This window comes from Leptopilina heterotoma, unplaced genomic scaffold, assembly GCF_015476425.1.
Source record: "Leptopilina heterotoma isolate Lh14 unplaced genomic scaffold, ASM1547642v1 Lhet_123, whole genome shotgun sequence".
NCBI classification, from domain to species: Eukaryota; Metazoa; Arthropoda; class Insecta; order Hymenoptera; family Figitidae; genus Leptopilina; species Leptopilina heterotoma.
In genome coordinates this window covers 4,957,515-4,970,949 of record NW_025110842.1, presented here as the reverse complement: position 1 = coordinate 4,970,949, position 13,435 = coordinate 4,957,515, and the positions used below count along the sequence as shown (strand labels likewise).

The window sequence follows — 13,435 nt, the reverse complement described above, 5'->3', positions numbered from 1 at the left end:
ATTTTTGCGTAGAATTTTATTAAAATTATTTTAAAAATTGAATTCTTTTGGAAAATTTTATTTAAAATAGTAGATATTGAAAATCATGGAATAAGAGCAAAAATTTTTTTTTGAAAATAATTGAAATTTTGTCAAGAATTGTATTAAAATTTTTAAAAATAATTGAATTTCTTCAATCAATCATTTGTCTTGGTAAAATTGCAATTATATTCAAAAATTTTTCTAAGTTCAATGATTTTCAGGTCTGTGAAGCTGGCCGAACCACTTTTATAAAAATGAATTTAAATTATACCATTATTTAGTGCTCAATTAGTGCTCAAAGATTAACAAAATAAAAAATTTGTTGATTAATTATTTATTTAAAAAAAAAAAAATTATTCAATTGAGTGAGTAATCCGCTAACCGCACCATTGCGACAGACGCGTCGAAAACAACGACAAAATATTTATCAATAGCCTATAATTTAGTGCTCAAATAGTGTTCGCAGATTAACGAAATAAAAATTTTTTTTTATTAATTATTTATTTAAAAGTTCTGATCAGAGTTTTGTGAACCCCCAATAGTGTTTGATAAAAAAACCCTAATAAGAATTTTTTCAAAACCTAAAAACTACAGAACTACAAGACTTTAAGGTTTGAAATGAATTTGTTTTTGAATAACAATTGAATGAGTTCAAGCACTCAGTCATGTAAAGTTGGCACTACTTTTTAAAAAAAATCAAAATTTTAACAAAAGTTCTGGGCACTTTAGCAATAGTTCTAGAGTTCTATAACGATTATTATTTAAATAGTTCTGATGATAGATAACAAAAAAAGCGACAATGAAAAAACTTAGTGTTAACTTTGCATAGCACTATTATCTATGCAAAAAAGAGTTTTGTCCTCATATTCTGAAAGAGAATAAAGAGTTCTACAGTTCTCTACCAAAAGAACAAGAGTTCTGCAAAATTTCGAAAGTTATTAACAAATTAAGCCCTTGGCTGTTCACTGTTGAAAAATTTTTTAATGGATTTTTATGAACTTTGGTACATTAGTTTTCCAAAATTCAAAATAGCGGATCTAATATGGCGGACAACGAAATAAAAAATTGATCATAGATTGACTTGAAACTGAATACTTGGGTATTTTCAGAGTCGCCGATTACGAATATTGCAGGTGTACAATTTTCTATATTTTTAGCAGAGGACAATTTTAAGTTTAAAGCAAGATAAAATTATGTATTAAAAAAATTTGTTTTCAATATCAACAAACGTTGGATTGTATTAAAATTCACATTAAAAAATAAACAGAAACTGTCACGAAGTAGTTATTTATATATTATCGTGTCATAATTATCTTATTTTTCCTATAATTTTCAACTTTTATCGTCTTCGAGAGCAATATTTGAAAAGCAGGCAAAAAAATAAATAAAAGAATCGAAACATAACTTTAATGACATTTTCATTTTACATTTTACAGTTATATATTAAAGTAGGACATAAAACTCAGTGGTATATTTAGAGAAGAAATTTTCCAAACTTTTTCATTGTGCAAGAATTATTGAAACTTGGTTCAAAATAAAAATGAATAATTTTCGTGTTTTTTTTATTTTAATTGCCATTAGCATTATTGCTGAGGTTTATTGTGAATCCGATTCTTGGCTAGAGGTAATAATATTATTGCAACGTTAGAAAAAACTTTTGTCATTTTAATTAACAATAAATTTTTCTTTCTTAATATTATTTATTAAAATAATTCACAAACTTAATTGTCGAATCATAAGTGAACAATATTTACAGTAAATTTGACCATATAATTGACAAAATTTTAATTCACATTCAATTGTAAATGTAAATAGCATATGAATTTAATTTTTTTTTTAGAATAAACTCTATCACATGTTTTACTTAATTATATTAACTTTCTAAATTATAACTCAAAAATTTAGCATTTGATTTAAAGATTTTATATTATTTTTTTCTTTTTCAAAAACTAAGTAAAATATTCGAAGTAAGTACCTAATTGAAATGGACTATCATTATTTGGATTATTTTCCAAAAATATTTCTCATGAAATTTTATTTTGTTCCTTCTCTTTTTGAAAAAAAGAGAAATGATAATTGTAAGTGTAACATAAGATAAGCAAAAAAGGTTTCCAAATATAATTTAAAACTTTCTTCTCACATTATTCGTTTTATTGAGACTATTATTTCGCATAAATATAGAAAAGCTAAGAAAATTGATTTTACCTACAAAAAAAGTGTTTTTAAAATTTAATTTTCATTCAGTGATTACTCCTCATTCGTGGGTAGTTAAGTAACTGTTTTTTTAAGTATTCCTCTTAAAAAAATTAAACTGTCGTTTTCAAGGAAAAAATATTAAATTTTGTTTCATGTGTCGCTATAAATGATATAAATAAAGCCACGACATTCTTTCTAAAGTTTGATATAAAATCAAAATCTGAATGTTTCTATATTTTTTTTCATGTTTTCACATACATCTAAGAAATATTTTTAAAACTTATTCTAAAATTTAATTCCAGGAATCAAATGAAGCAAACGTTGAGAACAATTATTGTTTAATTTAATGATATGACCACCTAATGGAATTGTTATAAATTGGTTTTATTTTATAACACATTTGTAAAGCCATTTTTTTTGTCAAAACCTCAATAAACATGTACAATTGAAAAATGACGTGTTTCTTTTTCTTTTTGCTCAACTTAAACCTTTAGTCACTGCAGTTACAATCAGCAATAAGGCAAGTAAAGGCACTGCTGCTGCGAAAAAAAAATGATCTATTAAACATAAACTCAACTGAAAATAATTTCATGATCTTTTGTGACTCGCTAAGTGTCATAAAAGCCATACAGAGCCACAAAAATATGACAAGATCGCACAAAAGATCCAAGAACTATTAACAAAACTAATAAAAAAAAAATCATCATTTCAATATTATTTTGAAAAATTTTTCTAATTTCAATCAATACTATTTTCATAAATAATAAAAATTCCACATGAATTCAATTATTTTTATAAATAATACAATTGGGACGTATGATTATTCCCCAAATGTCATTTTTCCGAAATGTCATTTTACCGAACTGCACTTTTGCGAATAGTCATTTTTGCGAAAAGCCATTTTTGCGAAATGTCATTTTTACGAATAGTCATTTTTGCGAAAAGCCATTTTTGCGAATAGTAATTTTTGCGAAAAATCATTTTTACGAATTTTCATTTTTGCGAATTGTCATTTTTGCGAATCGCCATTTTTACGAATTGACATTTTTGCGAATCGCCATTTTTACGAATTGTCACTTTTGCGAATTGACATTTTTACGAATTGTCACTTTTGCGAATTGACATTTTTACGAATCGCCATTTTTACGAATTGTCACTTTTGCGAATCGACATTTTTACGAAATGTCATTTTTGCGAAAAATCATTTTTACGAATTTTCATTTTTGCGAATTGTCATTTTTGCGAATCGCCATTTTTACGAATTGTCACTTTTGCGAATTGACATTTTTACGAATCGCCATTTTTACGAATTGTCACTTTTGCGAATCGACATTTTTACGAAATGTCATTTTTGCGAAAAATCATTTTTACGAAATTTCATTTTTGAGAAATGTCATTTATGCTAATTGTCACTTTTGCGAATCGCCATTTTTACGAATTGTCACTTTTCCGAAAAGTCTTTTTTGCGAATTGTCATTTTTGCGAAAAATACAATAGTGAATCTATATATACCTACAAGTTTACTATTGTATTTTTCGCAAAAATGACAATTCGCGAAAATGGCTTTTCGCAAAAATGACTATTCGTAAAAATGACATTTCGCAAAAATGGCTTTTCGCAAAAATGACTATTCGCAAAAGTGCAGTTCGGTAAAATGACATTTCGGAAAAATAACATTTGGGGAATAATCATGCGTCCCAATACAATTTTTTAAAGGAATTTCAAAAATAATTTATTATTTAAGAAAATAATTGAATTATTGAGAAGAAATTTATAAAATAATAATAAATAATTGAATTTCTGTTAAATTATTAATATTTACAAAAATAATTAAATGTTTGCTTACAATTTTATTAAAAAATTTTTTTAAATAATTAAATTCTTTTGGTAATATTTCATTAAAATTCATGCCTTTTTTAAAAAATAAAATTAGCAATTTTAAAAATAATAGAATTTAAAAATTTTCTAATTTAAAGTTTTGTTGAAAGCACTATAAAAAAAAATTCAATTTTGGAAAAATTACAAACATTTGCAGAAATTCAAATATAAAAAAATAAATAACATTCTTTTTATAAAATTCAACTATGTTCAAAATTTGAAAAAAAAATTCAATTATTTTTATAAAGAGCAAAAAAAAATTCTTTGCAATTATTTTCAAAAAATTTTCTAATTTCAATTATTTTCAATAAAATTTCCCAAAAAGAATTTAATTATTTCAAAAAAAAAAGAAATTTAATAAAATTGTATCCAAACAATTATTTATTTTTATAAATAATAAAAATTTCACCAAAAATAATTTTAAATTTTAGAAAATAATAATTGAATTAAAATGATGAAAATAATTTTGATGTAGTTACAGTAACAATATTCTTATAATAGAAAACAATGGATTTTATTACTTGGTCATCTTTAATTTATTATAGAAAACATGATGATAACGATTGCTCCAAGTCGAAGTTTAATAAAAAAAAAAAAAAAAAGTTTAAATTTGAAATTTTTGAATGTCTTAATTTCTGTGAAAAATCCTGTTCCAAAAATAAGAACAGAAATTGTGCAAATATTTTACTTCTTTTTTCTAAAAGGAAATAATAATTTTGTTAAAATAATTGTAATTTACAAACAAAAATAATGCAAAATAAATAAATTTTCTATTTCACAAAAATAAAAAAAAAAAAATAAATAAATAAAATAAAATAAAAATAAAAAAAAAATAAAAAATAAAAAAATAAAAAAATAAATTTTATTTTTAATAATAATAATAATAATAATAATAATAATAATAATAATAATAATTTTTTTTTTATTTTTAAAAAAATTTTTTTTTTAAATTTTTTTTATTTTTATTTTTTTTTTAATTTTTTTTTTTTTTTTTTTTTTAAATAAAAAATAAATTTTTTTTTATTTATTATCACAGTTGTCGAACAATTTTCTAATTTTCCTTAGAAGTAAAGAACAAAAATCTGCATAATTTCAATTTGACAAAACAAAATTTTAGACTTTTAATGAAAAAAAAAAAAAAAAAAATGAGGAAAATTCTGATGATTTCTATTTGTCATTACAACATTGAATTACTTATAAAATAAAAATAATTATAACATTAATAATAATAAAGTACATGTTCCGGTAATCTGTTCGCACTTCAAAGTTAGTTGTTTGCTTTTTTGTTTCGTAACTTTTTTTTATAATTTTTCTTTTCAAATATTTTCAATTTTAAAATTTAATGTATTGAAAATCATCGAAATTGTTGCATAGAATTTTATCAAAAAAATTTTGATAATAATAGAATTCTTTCAAAGAATTTTATTACTTAGAAAAATAACTGATATTCTCGCGAAGAATTTTATTCAAATTGCAAAAAATCTTAATTAAATTCTTTTGAAGAATTTCTTTGAATTTTTTTTAAACTAATGGGTGTTTCCTTAATAATTTTTAATTGAATATTTTGAAAGCAATTGAATTTTATGAAGAAGAATTTTATTTTAATTTTATTTTGCAAATAATTGAATTCTTGCGAAGAATTTTATTATTTATAAAAATAATAAAATTGAATATTGTTCCGAAGAATTTATTAAAATTTTTGAAAATAAATTAATTTTATGTTAATATTTGAAAAATTAAATTCTTTCCATAGAATTCTGTTGAAAATTTGTTTTGAAAAGAATTGAATTTCTGCAAAGGATTCTACTATATATAAAAAATTGAATTAAAATTGAAATATTGCGAAAAATTTTACTGTTTATAAAAATAATTGAAATGTTTCGAAGAATTTATTAAAAATTTTAAGAAATATAAAACTAAAATAAAAATAAATAATATAAAAATTTAAAATAATGAAATTTTTTACGAGAAATTCAATTAAAGTTATTACGAAAATAATTGAATTTCTTTAAAGAATTTTATTAAAATTAAAGTTATATATTCAAAATAATTGAATTATTCATCACAAGAATTTTATTATTTTTTGAAAATTAATTGAATTCTTTCAATTTTTTTAAAGAATATAATTATATATAAAAATTGCATTGAAAGTAATTGAATTTTTATATAGAATTTTTTTACAAATATTTTGAGAATAATTGAATTATTTTTGGAGAATTTTAAATTCTTGTTGAAATTGAATTTAATGGAATTTTTTGAAAATAATTAAATTCTTTCGTGTGATTTTATTTAAATTAGATTTTTAAATGTAAATAATTATATTGATTAATATAAGTTGTTTATTGACAAAATTTGACTTAAAAAAAAAATGAAAAAAAAATATTAAATTCATATGCTATTTACATTTACAATTGAATGTGAATTAAAATTTTGTCACTTATATGGTCAAATTTACTGTAAATATCGTTCATTTATGATTCGACAATTAAGTTTGTGAATTATTTTAATAAATAATATTAAGAAAGAAAAATTTATTGTTAATTAAAATGACAAAAGTTTTTTCTAACGATGCAATAATATTATTACCGTCCAAAAACCTTGTTCACAATAAACCTCAGCAATAATGCTAATGGCAATTAAAATAAAAAAAACACGAAAATTATTTTATTTCAATTCTTTTATTTATTTTTTGTCTATTTTTCAAATATTGCTCTCGAAGACGATGAAACTTGAAAATTATAGGAAAAATAAGATAATTATGACACGATACTATATAAATACTTCGTGACGGTTTCTGTTTATTTTTTAATGTGAATTTTAATACAATCCAACGTTTGTTGATATTGAAAAAATTTTTTTTAATACATAATTTTATCTTGCTTTAAACTTAAAATTGTCCTCTGCTAAAAATATAGAAAATTGTACACCTGCAATATTATTCTTATAAAGAATTTTATAAACAAATTTTTAAAAATACTTACATTTTTCGAGAAATTTGATTTAAATTATTTTATATATTAAAAATAATTGACATTTCCCCGATGATTTTTATTATTTATAAAAATAATTGAATTGCTAAAAAAAATGTATTCTTTAAGAAAATAATTGAATTATTGCGAAGAAATTTCTTTTAGGAATTTTTTTTTTAAAATAGTAGATATATTGAAAATCATTAAACTTAGAAAAATTTTTGAATATAATTGCAATTTTACCAAGACAAAAATAATTGATTGTAGAAATTCAATTATTTTTAAAAATTTTAATACAATTCTTGACAAAATTTCAATTATTTTCAAAAAAAAAAATTTTTTTTGCTCTTATTCCATGATTTTCAATATCTATACTATTTTAAATAAAATTTTCCAAAAGAATTCAATTTTTAAAAACATTTTAATAAAATTTTACGCAAAAATTTAATTATATTTTCATAAATAATAAAATGTTTACAGAGATTCGATTAGTTTTGTATAAATAATAAAATTCTTTTTAGGAATTTAATTGTTTTAAAAAATAATAAAAGTCATCGCAGAATTTCAATTGATTTTTAATAAAATTTGAATCGAATTTCTAGAAAAATTTAATTATTCTTAAAAATTTTATTAAAATTCGTAAAAAAAAATTCAATTGTTTAAAAATTCGTTGACAAAATTCTTTATTAGAATTGAATTTTAAGAAACATTCAATTATTAAATAATTCTTTTTTGTTTGTATTTAAATACTTGAATTCTAATAGAATTTTTTAATAAAAATTTATTTAAAAATTAATTTCAGTTAAAATTGTAGATTATAATTAAATATTAAAAGAATTTTTATAAATATGGTAAAAGTGATTAAATTTTGGATAAATCAATGTATTTTTTAATACCCTACAAGATAGTTATAATAGTTTAATAGTTAAAGGAAAGTTTTCATACAAAAAAAGTTGAGAAAATATCATTTTCCACAATATTTTTGGGTTTTAAAATACCAATAATTTCGAAATTTATGATCGAATTAAGTTCAAAGATAGGTCAATCGAAGCATTTTTTAATGCTCTACAATGTTGGTAACCATATTTTTATTAATTTTACTTAAGTTACTTTTACACTTTTCAACAAAATTTTCAAAAAAGTCATATTTTGCATAACATAATAATAAATTGAATATCACGTTCTGCGCGTAATCTTTGGTAGCAATAATAATACAATCTATCTAAAGATAACAAAAAAGAAAAGTATAAACAAAAGACAACTTCAGACTGTAAGGAACAGGAAAATGTGAATGAATGAAAGAATATTCAAATTATTATGTATAGTTAATTGTAAACGGAATAATTGTCTGCTCTGACTTGCTGGTTTCATTAAATTTTTATACGCTCCTTGCAGAACTTTAAGAGGTGTGTACCAATGTTTAAATTGGGTTTCCACAGAACGCAGAATGACGAAAATTCCCGAAAATTTTTTGATAAATAGAATTTGTAAGGAGGTTAATAATTTAGGAAATTCATTACATCTCCTCGCTGACATAATTCAAAAATTTAAAGCGGCTGATTTTTGACATATTAGCTATGAAATGTAAAAACAAAACTAAAAGAGCGAATGTGTGTTTTAAACGTTGCTGGTATCATCAGTTGAGGTCGATGATGGAATCACTGGTCGTTTTTTGCGACTTGTCGGTACCAACACTCTTTTATAATTTCGAACCATCTTTGAACACTAAAAACGAAATTAGGTGATTAAAACCAAAAGAAATTACGAAAAACTTACGTTTTGACAACACACTTTAGCAATCCGGAATAAATAATTGTGTTCCTTATACACCCGCCGTTTATTGTGAATTTTGGTTTTTGTTTCTAAAATCTTACTGTAAATACAAAATAAACGTATTTATTACTTAGTGAACTCAATAAAGTTTCCCATAAGAAATACCATTAATAAAAAACAATCACTTTGAGATGTTAAAAATGAAACAACTTACATCAGCAATCAAATGTTTTCTACGCGTTTGAAACTGCACTAAAACACATTAAGTCACTTACAAGCTACTGTTGTTCACAAAATATTTAATAATCACAATTATTTCATTGAAAAGTGTTGCCAGTTACCGCAGCAACAATTTTTCAATAGCAAGTAACACAATTTATCGATAAACGGCGCCGATAGCATCAACTCCAACCAAAAACAGAATTTTGTTCCTAATAGCCCCAGTTTACGGTACTAATTTTTTGTATTACTTTGTTAAAAGCTGATACTTTCGTACGATTAAATAACATAAAAACATCGTTTTTTCCTGTTTCAAATGCGCATCATATTAAAGTTTGAAATGAATTCTATTAATTTTTGAAACAAAAAGTTTTTTAGTGTAGTATTAAAATTGTTAAGTTAAGTACATTGTACGAAAGGGTCTTGAACTAATCGTGAAAATAAAAATATTTAACAGACTTAGTAGAGAGGCTATACTGAACTTCCTAATTGCATAGATTCTTTTGATGACAATTTTACTAGATTTACCTAGATGCAGCATCTTGATAGCATGTTGACTAAATAGAAAATCCCACTAGTGAGAAATGGATAGACGTTTCTTCGTTCTTTTCTTACTAATGGGATTTTCCAGTTGGGCCACATGCCACCAGGAGTCTTGCAAAATGTAGGTAAATTATCTTTGGTAAAATTGAGAAACAAGGAAAAATGGGTAAGGTTGAGTGCAAAATAGACAAATACAGGTTTAAGAGGAGAGTTTGCGGTGTTTTATTGACATTTGGCGTTTGGTTGCAGATTGGTTACAGATTGGTGAGAGTTAGGCCCTGGGGATGTGGTCGCCCTCGGCGCGGAAGCCGTTCTCGTCGGCGACGTAGTTGACCTTGAAGTGCTGGTTGGTCTGCGGGTCGACCCACTCGAAGCTGCCGCGGACGGCGATGGCCTCCTCGTCGGTTCCCTGGTTGATCAGTTCGGCGGTCTCCTCCTTCTTCTGTCCGTCGGAGATTTCGTAGCTGTACGAGTAGCCCTCGAGTCCGTTGTTCTCGTGCAGCCTCTCGCTGACGAGCACGGCCTCGACGGCGGCTGGGGCGACGCGGCTCTCGGCGGGCGCCAAGTAGGCGCTTTCCACCCGGGACTCGGCGACTGGCGCCAAGTACGAGTTGTCCACTCGGGACTCGGCGGCCGGCGCCAAGTACGAGTTGTCCACTCGCCTCGAGGCTGCGGCGCGGTGCTGGTGCTGGTGGTGGCTGTGGTGGGGCAGGAGGCCTGCGCAGGCCACGGCCACGAGCGCTGCGAACACTACGAACTGCAAGGCAAACAACGGCCATTAAAACCATTAAAACTCCACCAAACAACTTTTCCCTCGTTTTCGGCCGAGACTTCGGCCTTTGCAACACTTTCGGCCGAAAACGACTAATTTGAATTACTAACCGAATTTTCCCTTTTGAATTAGTAAAGTTTTCTAATAAATTAATAGAACTTAATATTTATAAGTAAAATTTACCAATTTTGAGAAGATGATGAAAATTTACTAATTTAAAAGCAAAAGGCCAGTCACTAATTTAAGTCAGTAAAATTTAATTTAAAAAATATGGAATTATTAAATACTTATAAATTAGTAGAAATTACTAAAATAATTATAGTAATAATATGAATTAACATTAATTTATAATTACAGTACAATTTATTTTATTTGAATATAAATTTGAATAGAAAAATTATGAAAGAATTAAAATATTAAAAGAAAGTTGAGTTTATAATGTGGTTTTTATAATTTTTTTATCATTTCTTTTCAATGCGCGTTAGTCACGAGCGTTAAGGCGCTTTTAGAGTAATTTATCGTCCTGCGTTCGAATCTTTCTAGATTTTAATTTTTTTTTTATAATAATAATAATAATAATAATAATAATAATAGTAATAATAATAATAGTAATAATAATAATAATCGTAATAATAATAATTAATAATAGTTTACAATTATTATTAATAAGTAAAATTAACTAATTTCGAGAAAAAGTTGAAAATTTACTAAGTAATTCAAAAGCAAAAAAGTCAGTAACAAATTTAAATTAATAAACATTGAACTTAAAAAATTTTGAATTAGTAAATGTTACTAATAAATTAGTAGTGAAAATAACTATTTACTGGACAAATTAACCAATTTAAGAGCAAAAAGTCAGCCACTAATTTAAATTAGTAAAGATTTTCAACTAATTCGAAATTTAGAGCAAATGTTGTAAAAACTTGGCAAAATTTGAAAAAAGATGATTATTTTTTAGACTCTCACCTGTTTCATGGTGAATTCAGAGAAGATGCTTTCCACGATTGGAGGAAACTGAAACTGATGATTAGCTGAAGATGTTCCTCGGTTTATATACCAATTTTTTTTCTTTTGGGATGCCCTTTTGATTATTAATTCTTTTTTTTCACAATTTGGTCAATAGATTTGATATTTAAATATAATAATGAGACAATATTCAAATGAAGTATTGATATTACCTAATAAAATTTCACATAATGCTATGACAACTTTTTCCTGCAAGTTTTTTCTTATTAGAGTTCTTTCTATCATTTTTTTTTTTTTTTGGAATCACGAAACATTTGGAAATTTTACATATAAAATAGTCAAATCGTCTTCCACTAATTATTCACGTTTACATTTTACAATATTAAGATGCAATTGGGTAAGAAATTTTAAATGTTATACTCTGTTAGGGAAAGGTCTTTATTTGATTTGAATTCGAAAAGGAAAATTGCATAATTGAAATTTAATATTTATCTGATTTGAATTTGTTTTATGTTTCTATATAAATATGTATTTTGTATATTTAATATTTGGATATATGAATTGAAAATATTTTCGCAAGAAGAATTTAAAAATTGTATTATTTTCCATAAGTGGTTCTTTTTCTATAATATTACATTTTTAAAAAAAAAGTTTTCTTGAAAGTATCAAATTGAAACATAAAGTGTTTTAATTTGATACAAAAATTTAGATCAATTTTTTATTTGACTCACAGTTTGATATCAAATTGATACACTTTTAGTATCATTTTGATACTTCCAAAAAGAAATTTGATTTTAAAAGCTGAAATTTTTGTTATAAAAAAAATGTTATAATTTTCTAACTTTAATTTTGAATCTGGAATAATTTAACTCTTGCAGTGGAATTTTATTAAAATTTAAAACAATTTAATTGTTTCAAATTAATTTTATGAAAAACTTTTGAAAATTTGAAATAAACTTTATAAATTGAAAATAATTGAAATTTTGCTAATAATTTTATTTTAATTTTTTGGAAAGAATTTATAATAATAATTTTGATAAATAATTAAATTACTTTAGAAAATTTCATTAAAATTGTACTCAAATTCATTTCCTGCAAAGAATTTTAATATTTATGAAAATAAATAAGTTTTTACTAAGAACTTTATTAAAAAATATTTTTAAATAAATTGAATTTTTCGAAAAATTTTATGAAACTTTTTATTGGAATATAATTGAATTCTTCGAAGAATTTTAATTTCAATTATTTTTTCAAATTCTTACTGGTTTTACAAATTTTAATTATTTTCTAGAACTTTTAACTCTCTAAATTTTTCTATAAGTCAATTATTTTTATTAATTTTGAGAAAATTTGTCGAAAATTAAATTACCAGTTTGTAAAACAACTACTTTTTAATTACATTTAAAATAAAATTCTTTGAAAAATTTAAACATATAGAAAAAAAAATTAAATTTGAAGCATTTTTAAATTTAATTTATTTACGAATATCAAAAATCTTAGGTATAACTCTTTCAAAATTTAATTATTAAAAAGAAAATTAAAATACAATTCTCTACTAATTCAACCATTTTTTTCAATTTAAATTTTTACGTTGATAGTTGAAATTTTGCAAATAACTTAAATTTAAATTTTTTTAAAAGAATTAATAATAATTAATTAATTAGTAAGTAAATTTATTTTTAACTGAAAATTTGCAATTAATTCAAAAATTCAAATTAATAATTAAAAATAAAAATTTTGTGGGGTATTTTGCATCTTCCGAATTCTTTTTTTGAGGTAAATTTTTTTAAATAAAATTTTTAATTAAATGAAGTGAAAAATTTTACAATTTATTTAATTTGAAATAAAAAAATTAAATAAGAATTGAAATATTAAAAAAAAAGTTGAGTTTATAATGTGTTTTTTATCATTTTTTTCATTTCTTTTCAATGCGCGTTAGTCACGAGCGTTAAGGCGCTTTTAGTGTAATTATTCGTCCTGCGTTCGAATCTTTCTAGATTTTTTTTTTATTATTTATTAATCAAATTCTTTACTTTTTAACTCAAATTTTTGTTTAAATAAAGCGAATATTGTACAAATTATCTTATTTAAAAATAGA

General features: G+C 23.4%; 1 protein-coding gene and 1 long non-coding RNA gene across 3 annotated transcripts; one reads left to right on the top strand and one right to left on the bottom strand.

Annotated features, from left to right (window-relative positions):
* Positions 1-1,468: 1,468 nt before the first annotated feature.
* On the top strand, positions 1,469-2,670 carry LOC122512569. 2 transcript variants are annotated; one of them, XR_006302641.1, is made up of 3 exons: positions 1,469-1,645; positions 1,976-1,988; positions 2,520-2,670. It is a non-coding gene; the product is annotated as an uncharacterized LOC122512569 (long non-coding RNA). The 2 variants fall into 2 exon arrangements; XR_006302640.1 differs by lacking the exon at positions 1,976-1,988.
* A 7,154-nt stretch (positions 2,671-9,824) lies between these two features.
* On the bottom strand, positions 9,825-11,380 carry LOC122512579 (larval cuticle protein 65Ag1-like). Its single transcript, XM_043628489.1, has 2 exons — positions 11,338-11,380; positions 9,825-10,356 (listed from the first exon to the last, which is right to left on the bottom strand). Exons 1-2 carry the CDS (start codon positions 11,344-11,346, stop codon positions 9,871-9,873), a joined length of 495 nt encoding a protein of 164 aa, XP_043484424.1. The 5' UTR covers positions 11,347-11,380; the 3' UTR covers positions 9,825-9,870.
* Between the last annotated feature and the right edge of the window lie 2,055 nt (positions 11,381-13,435).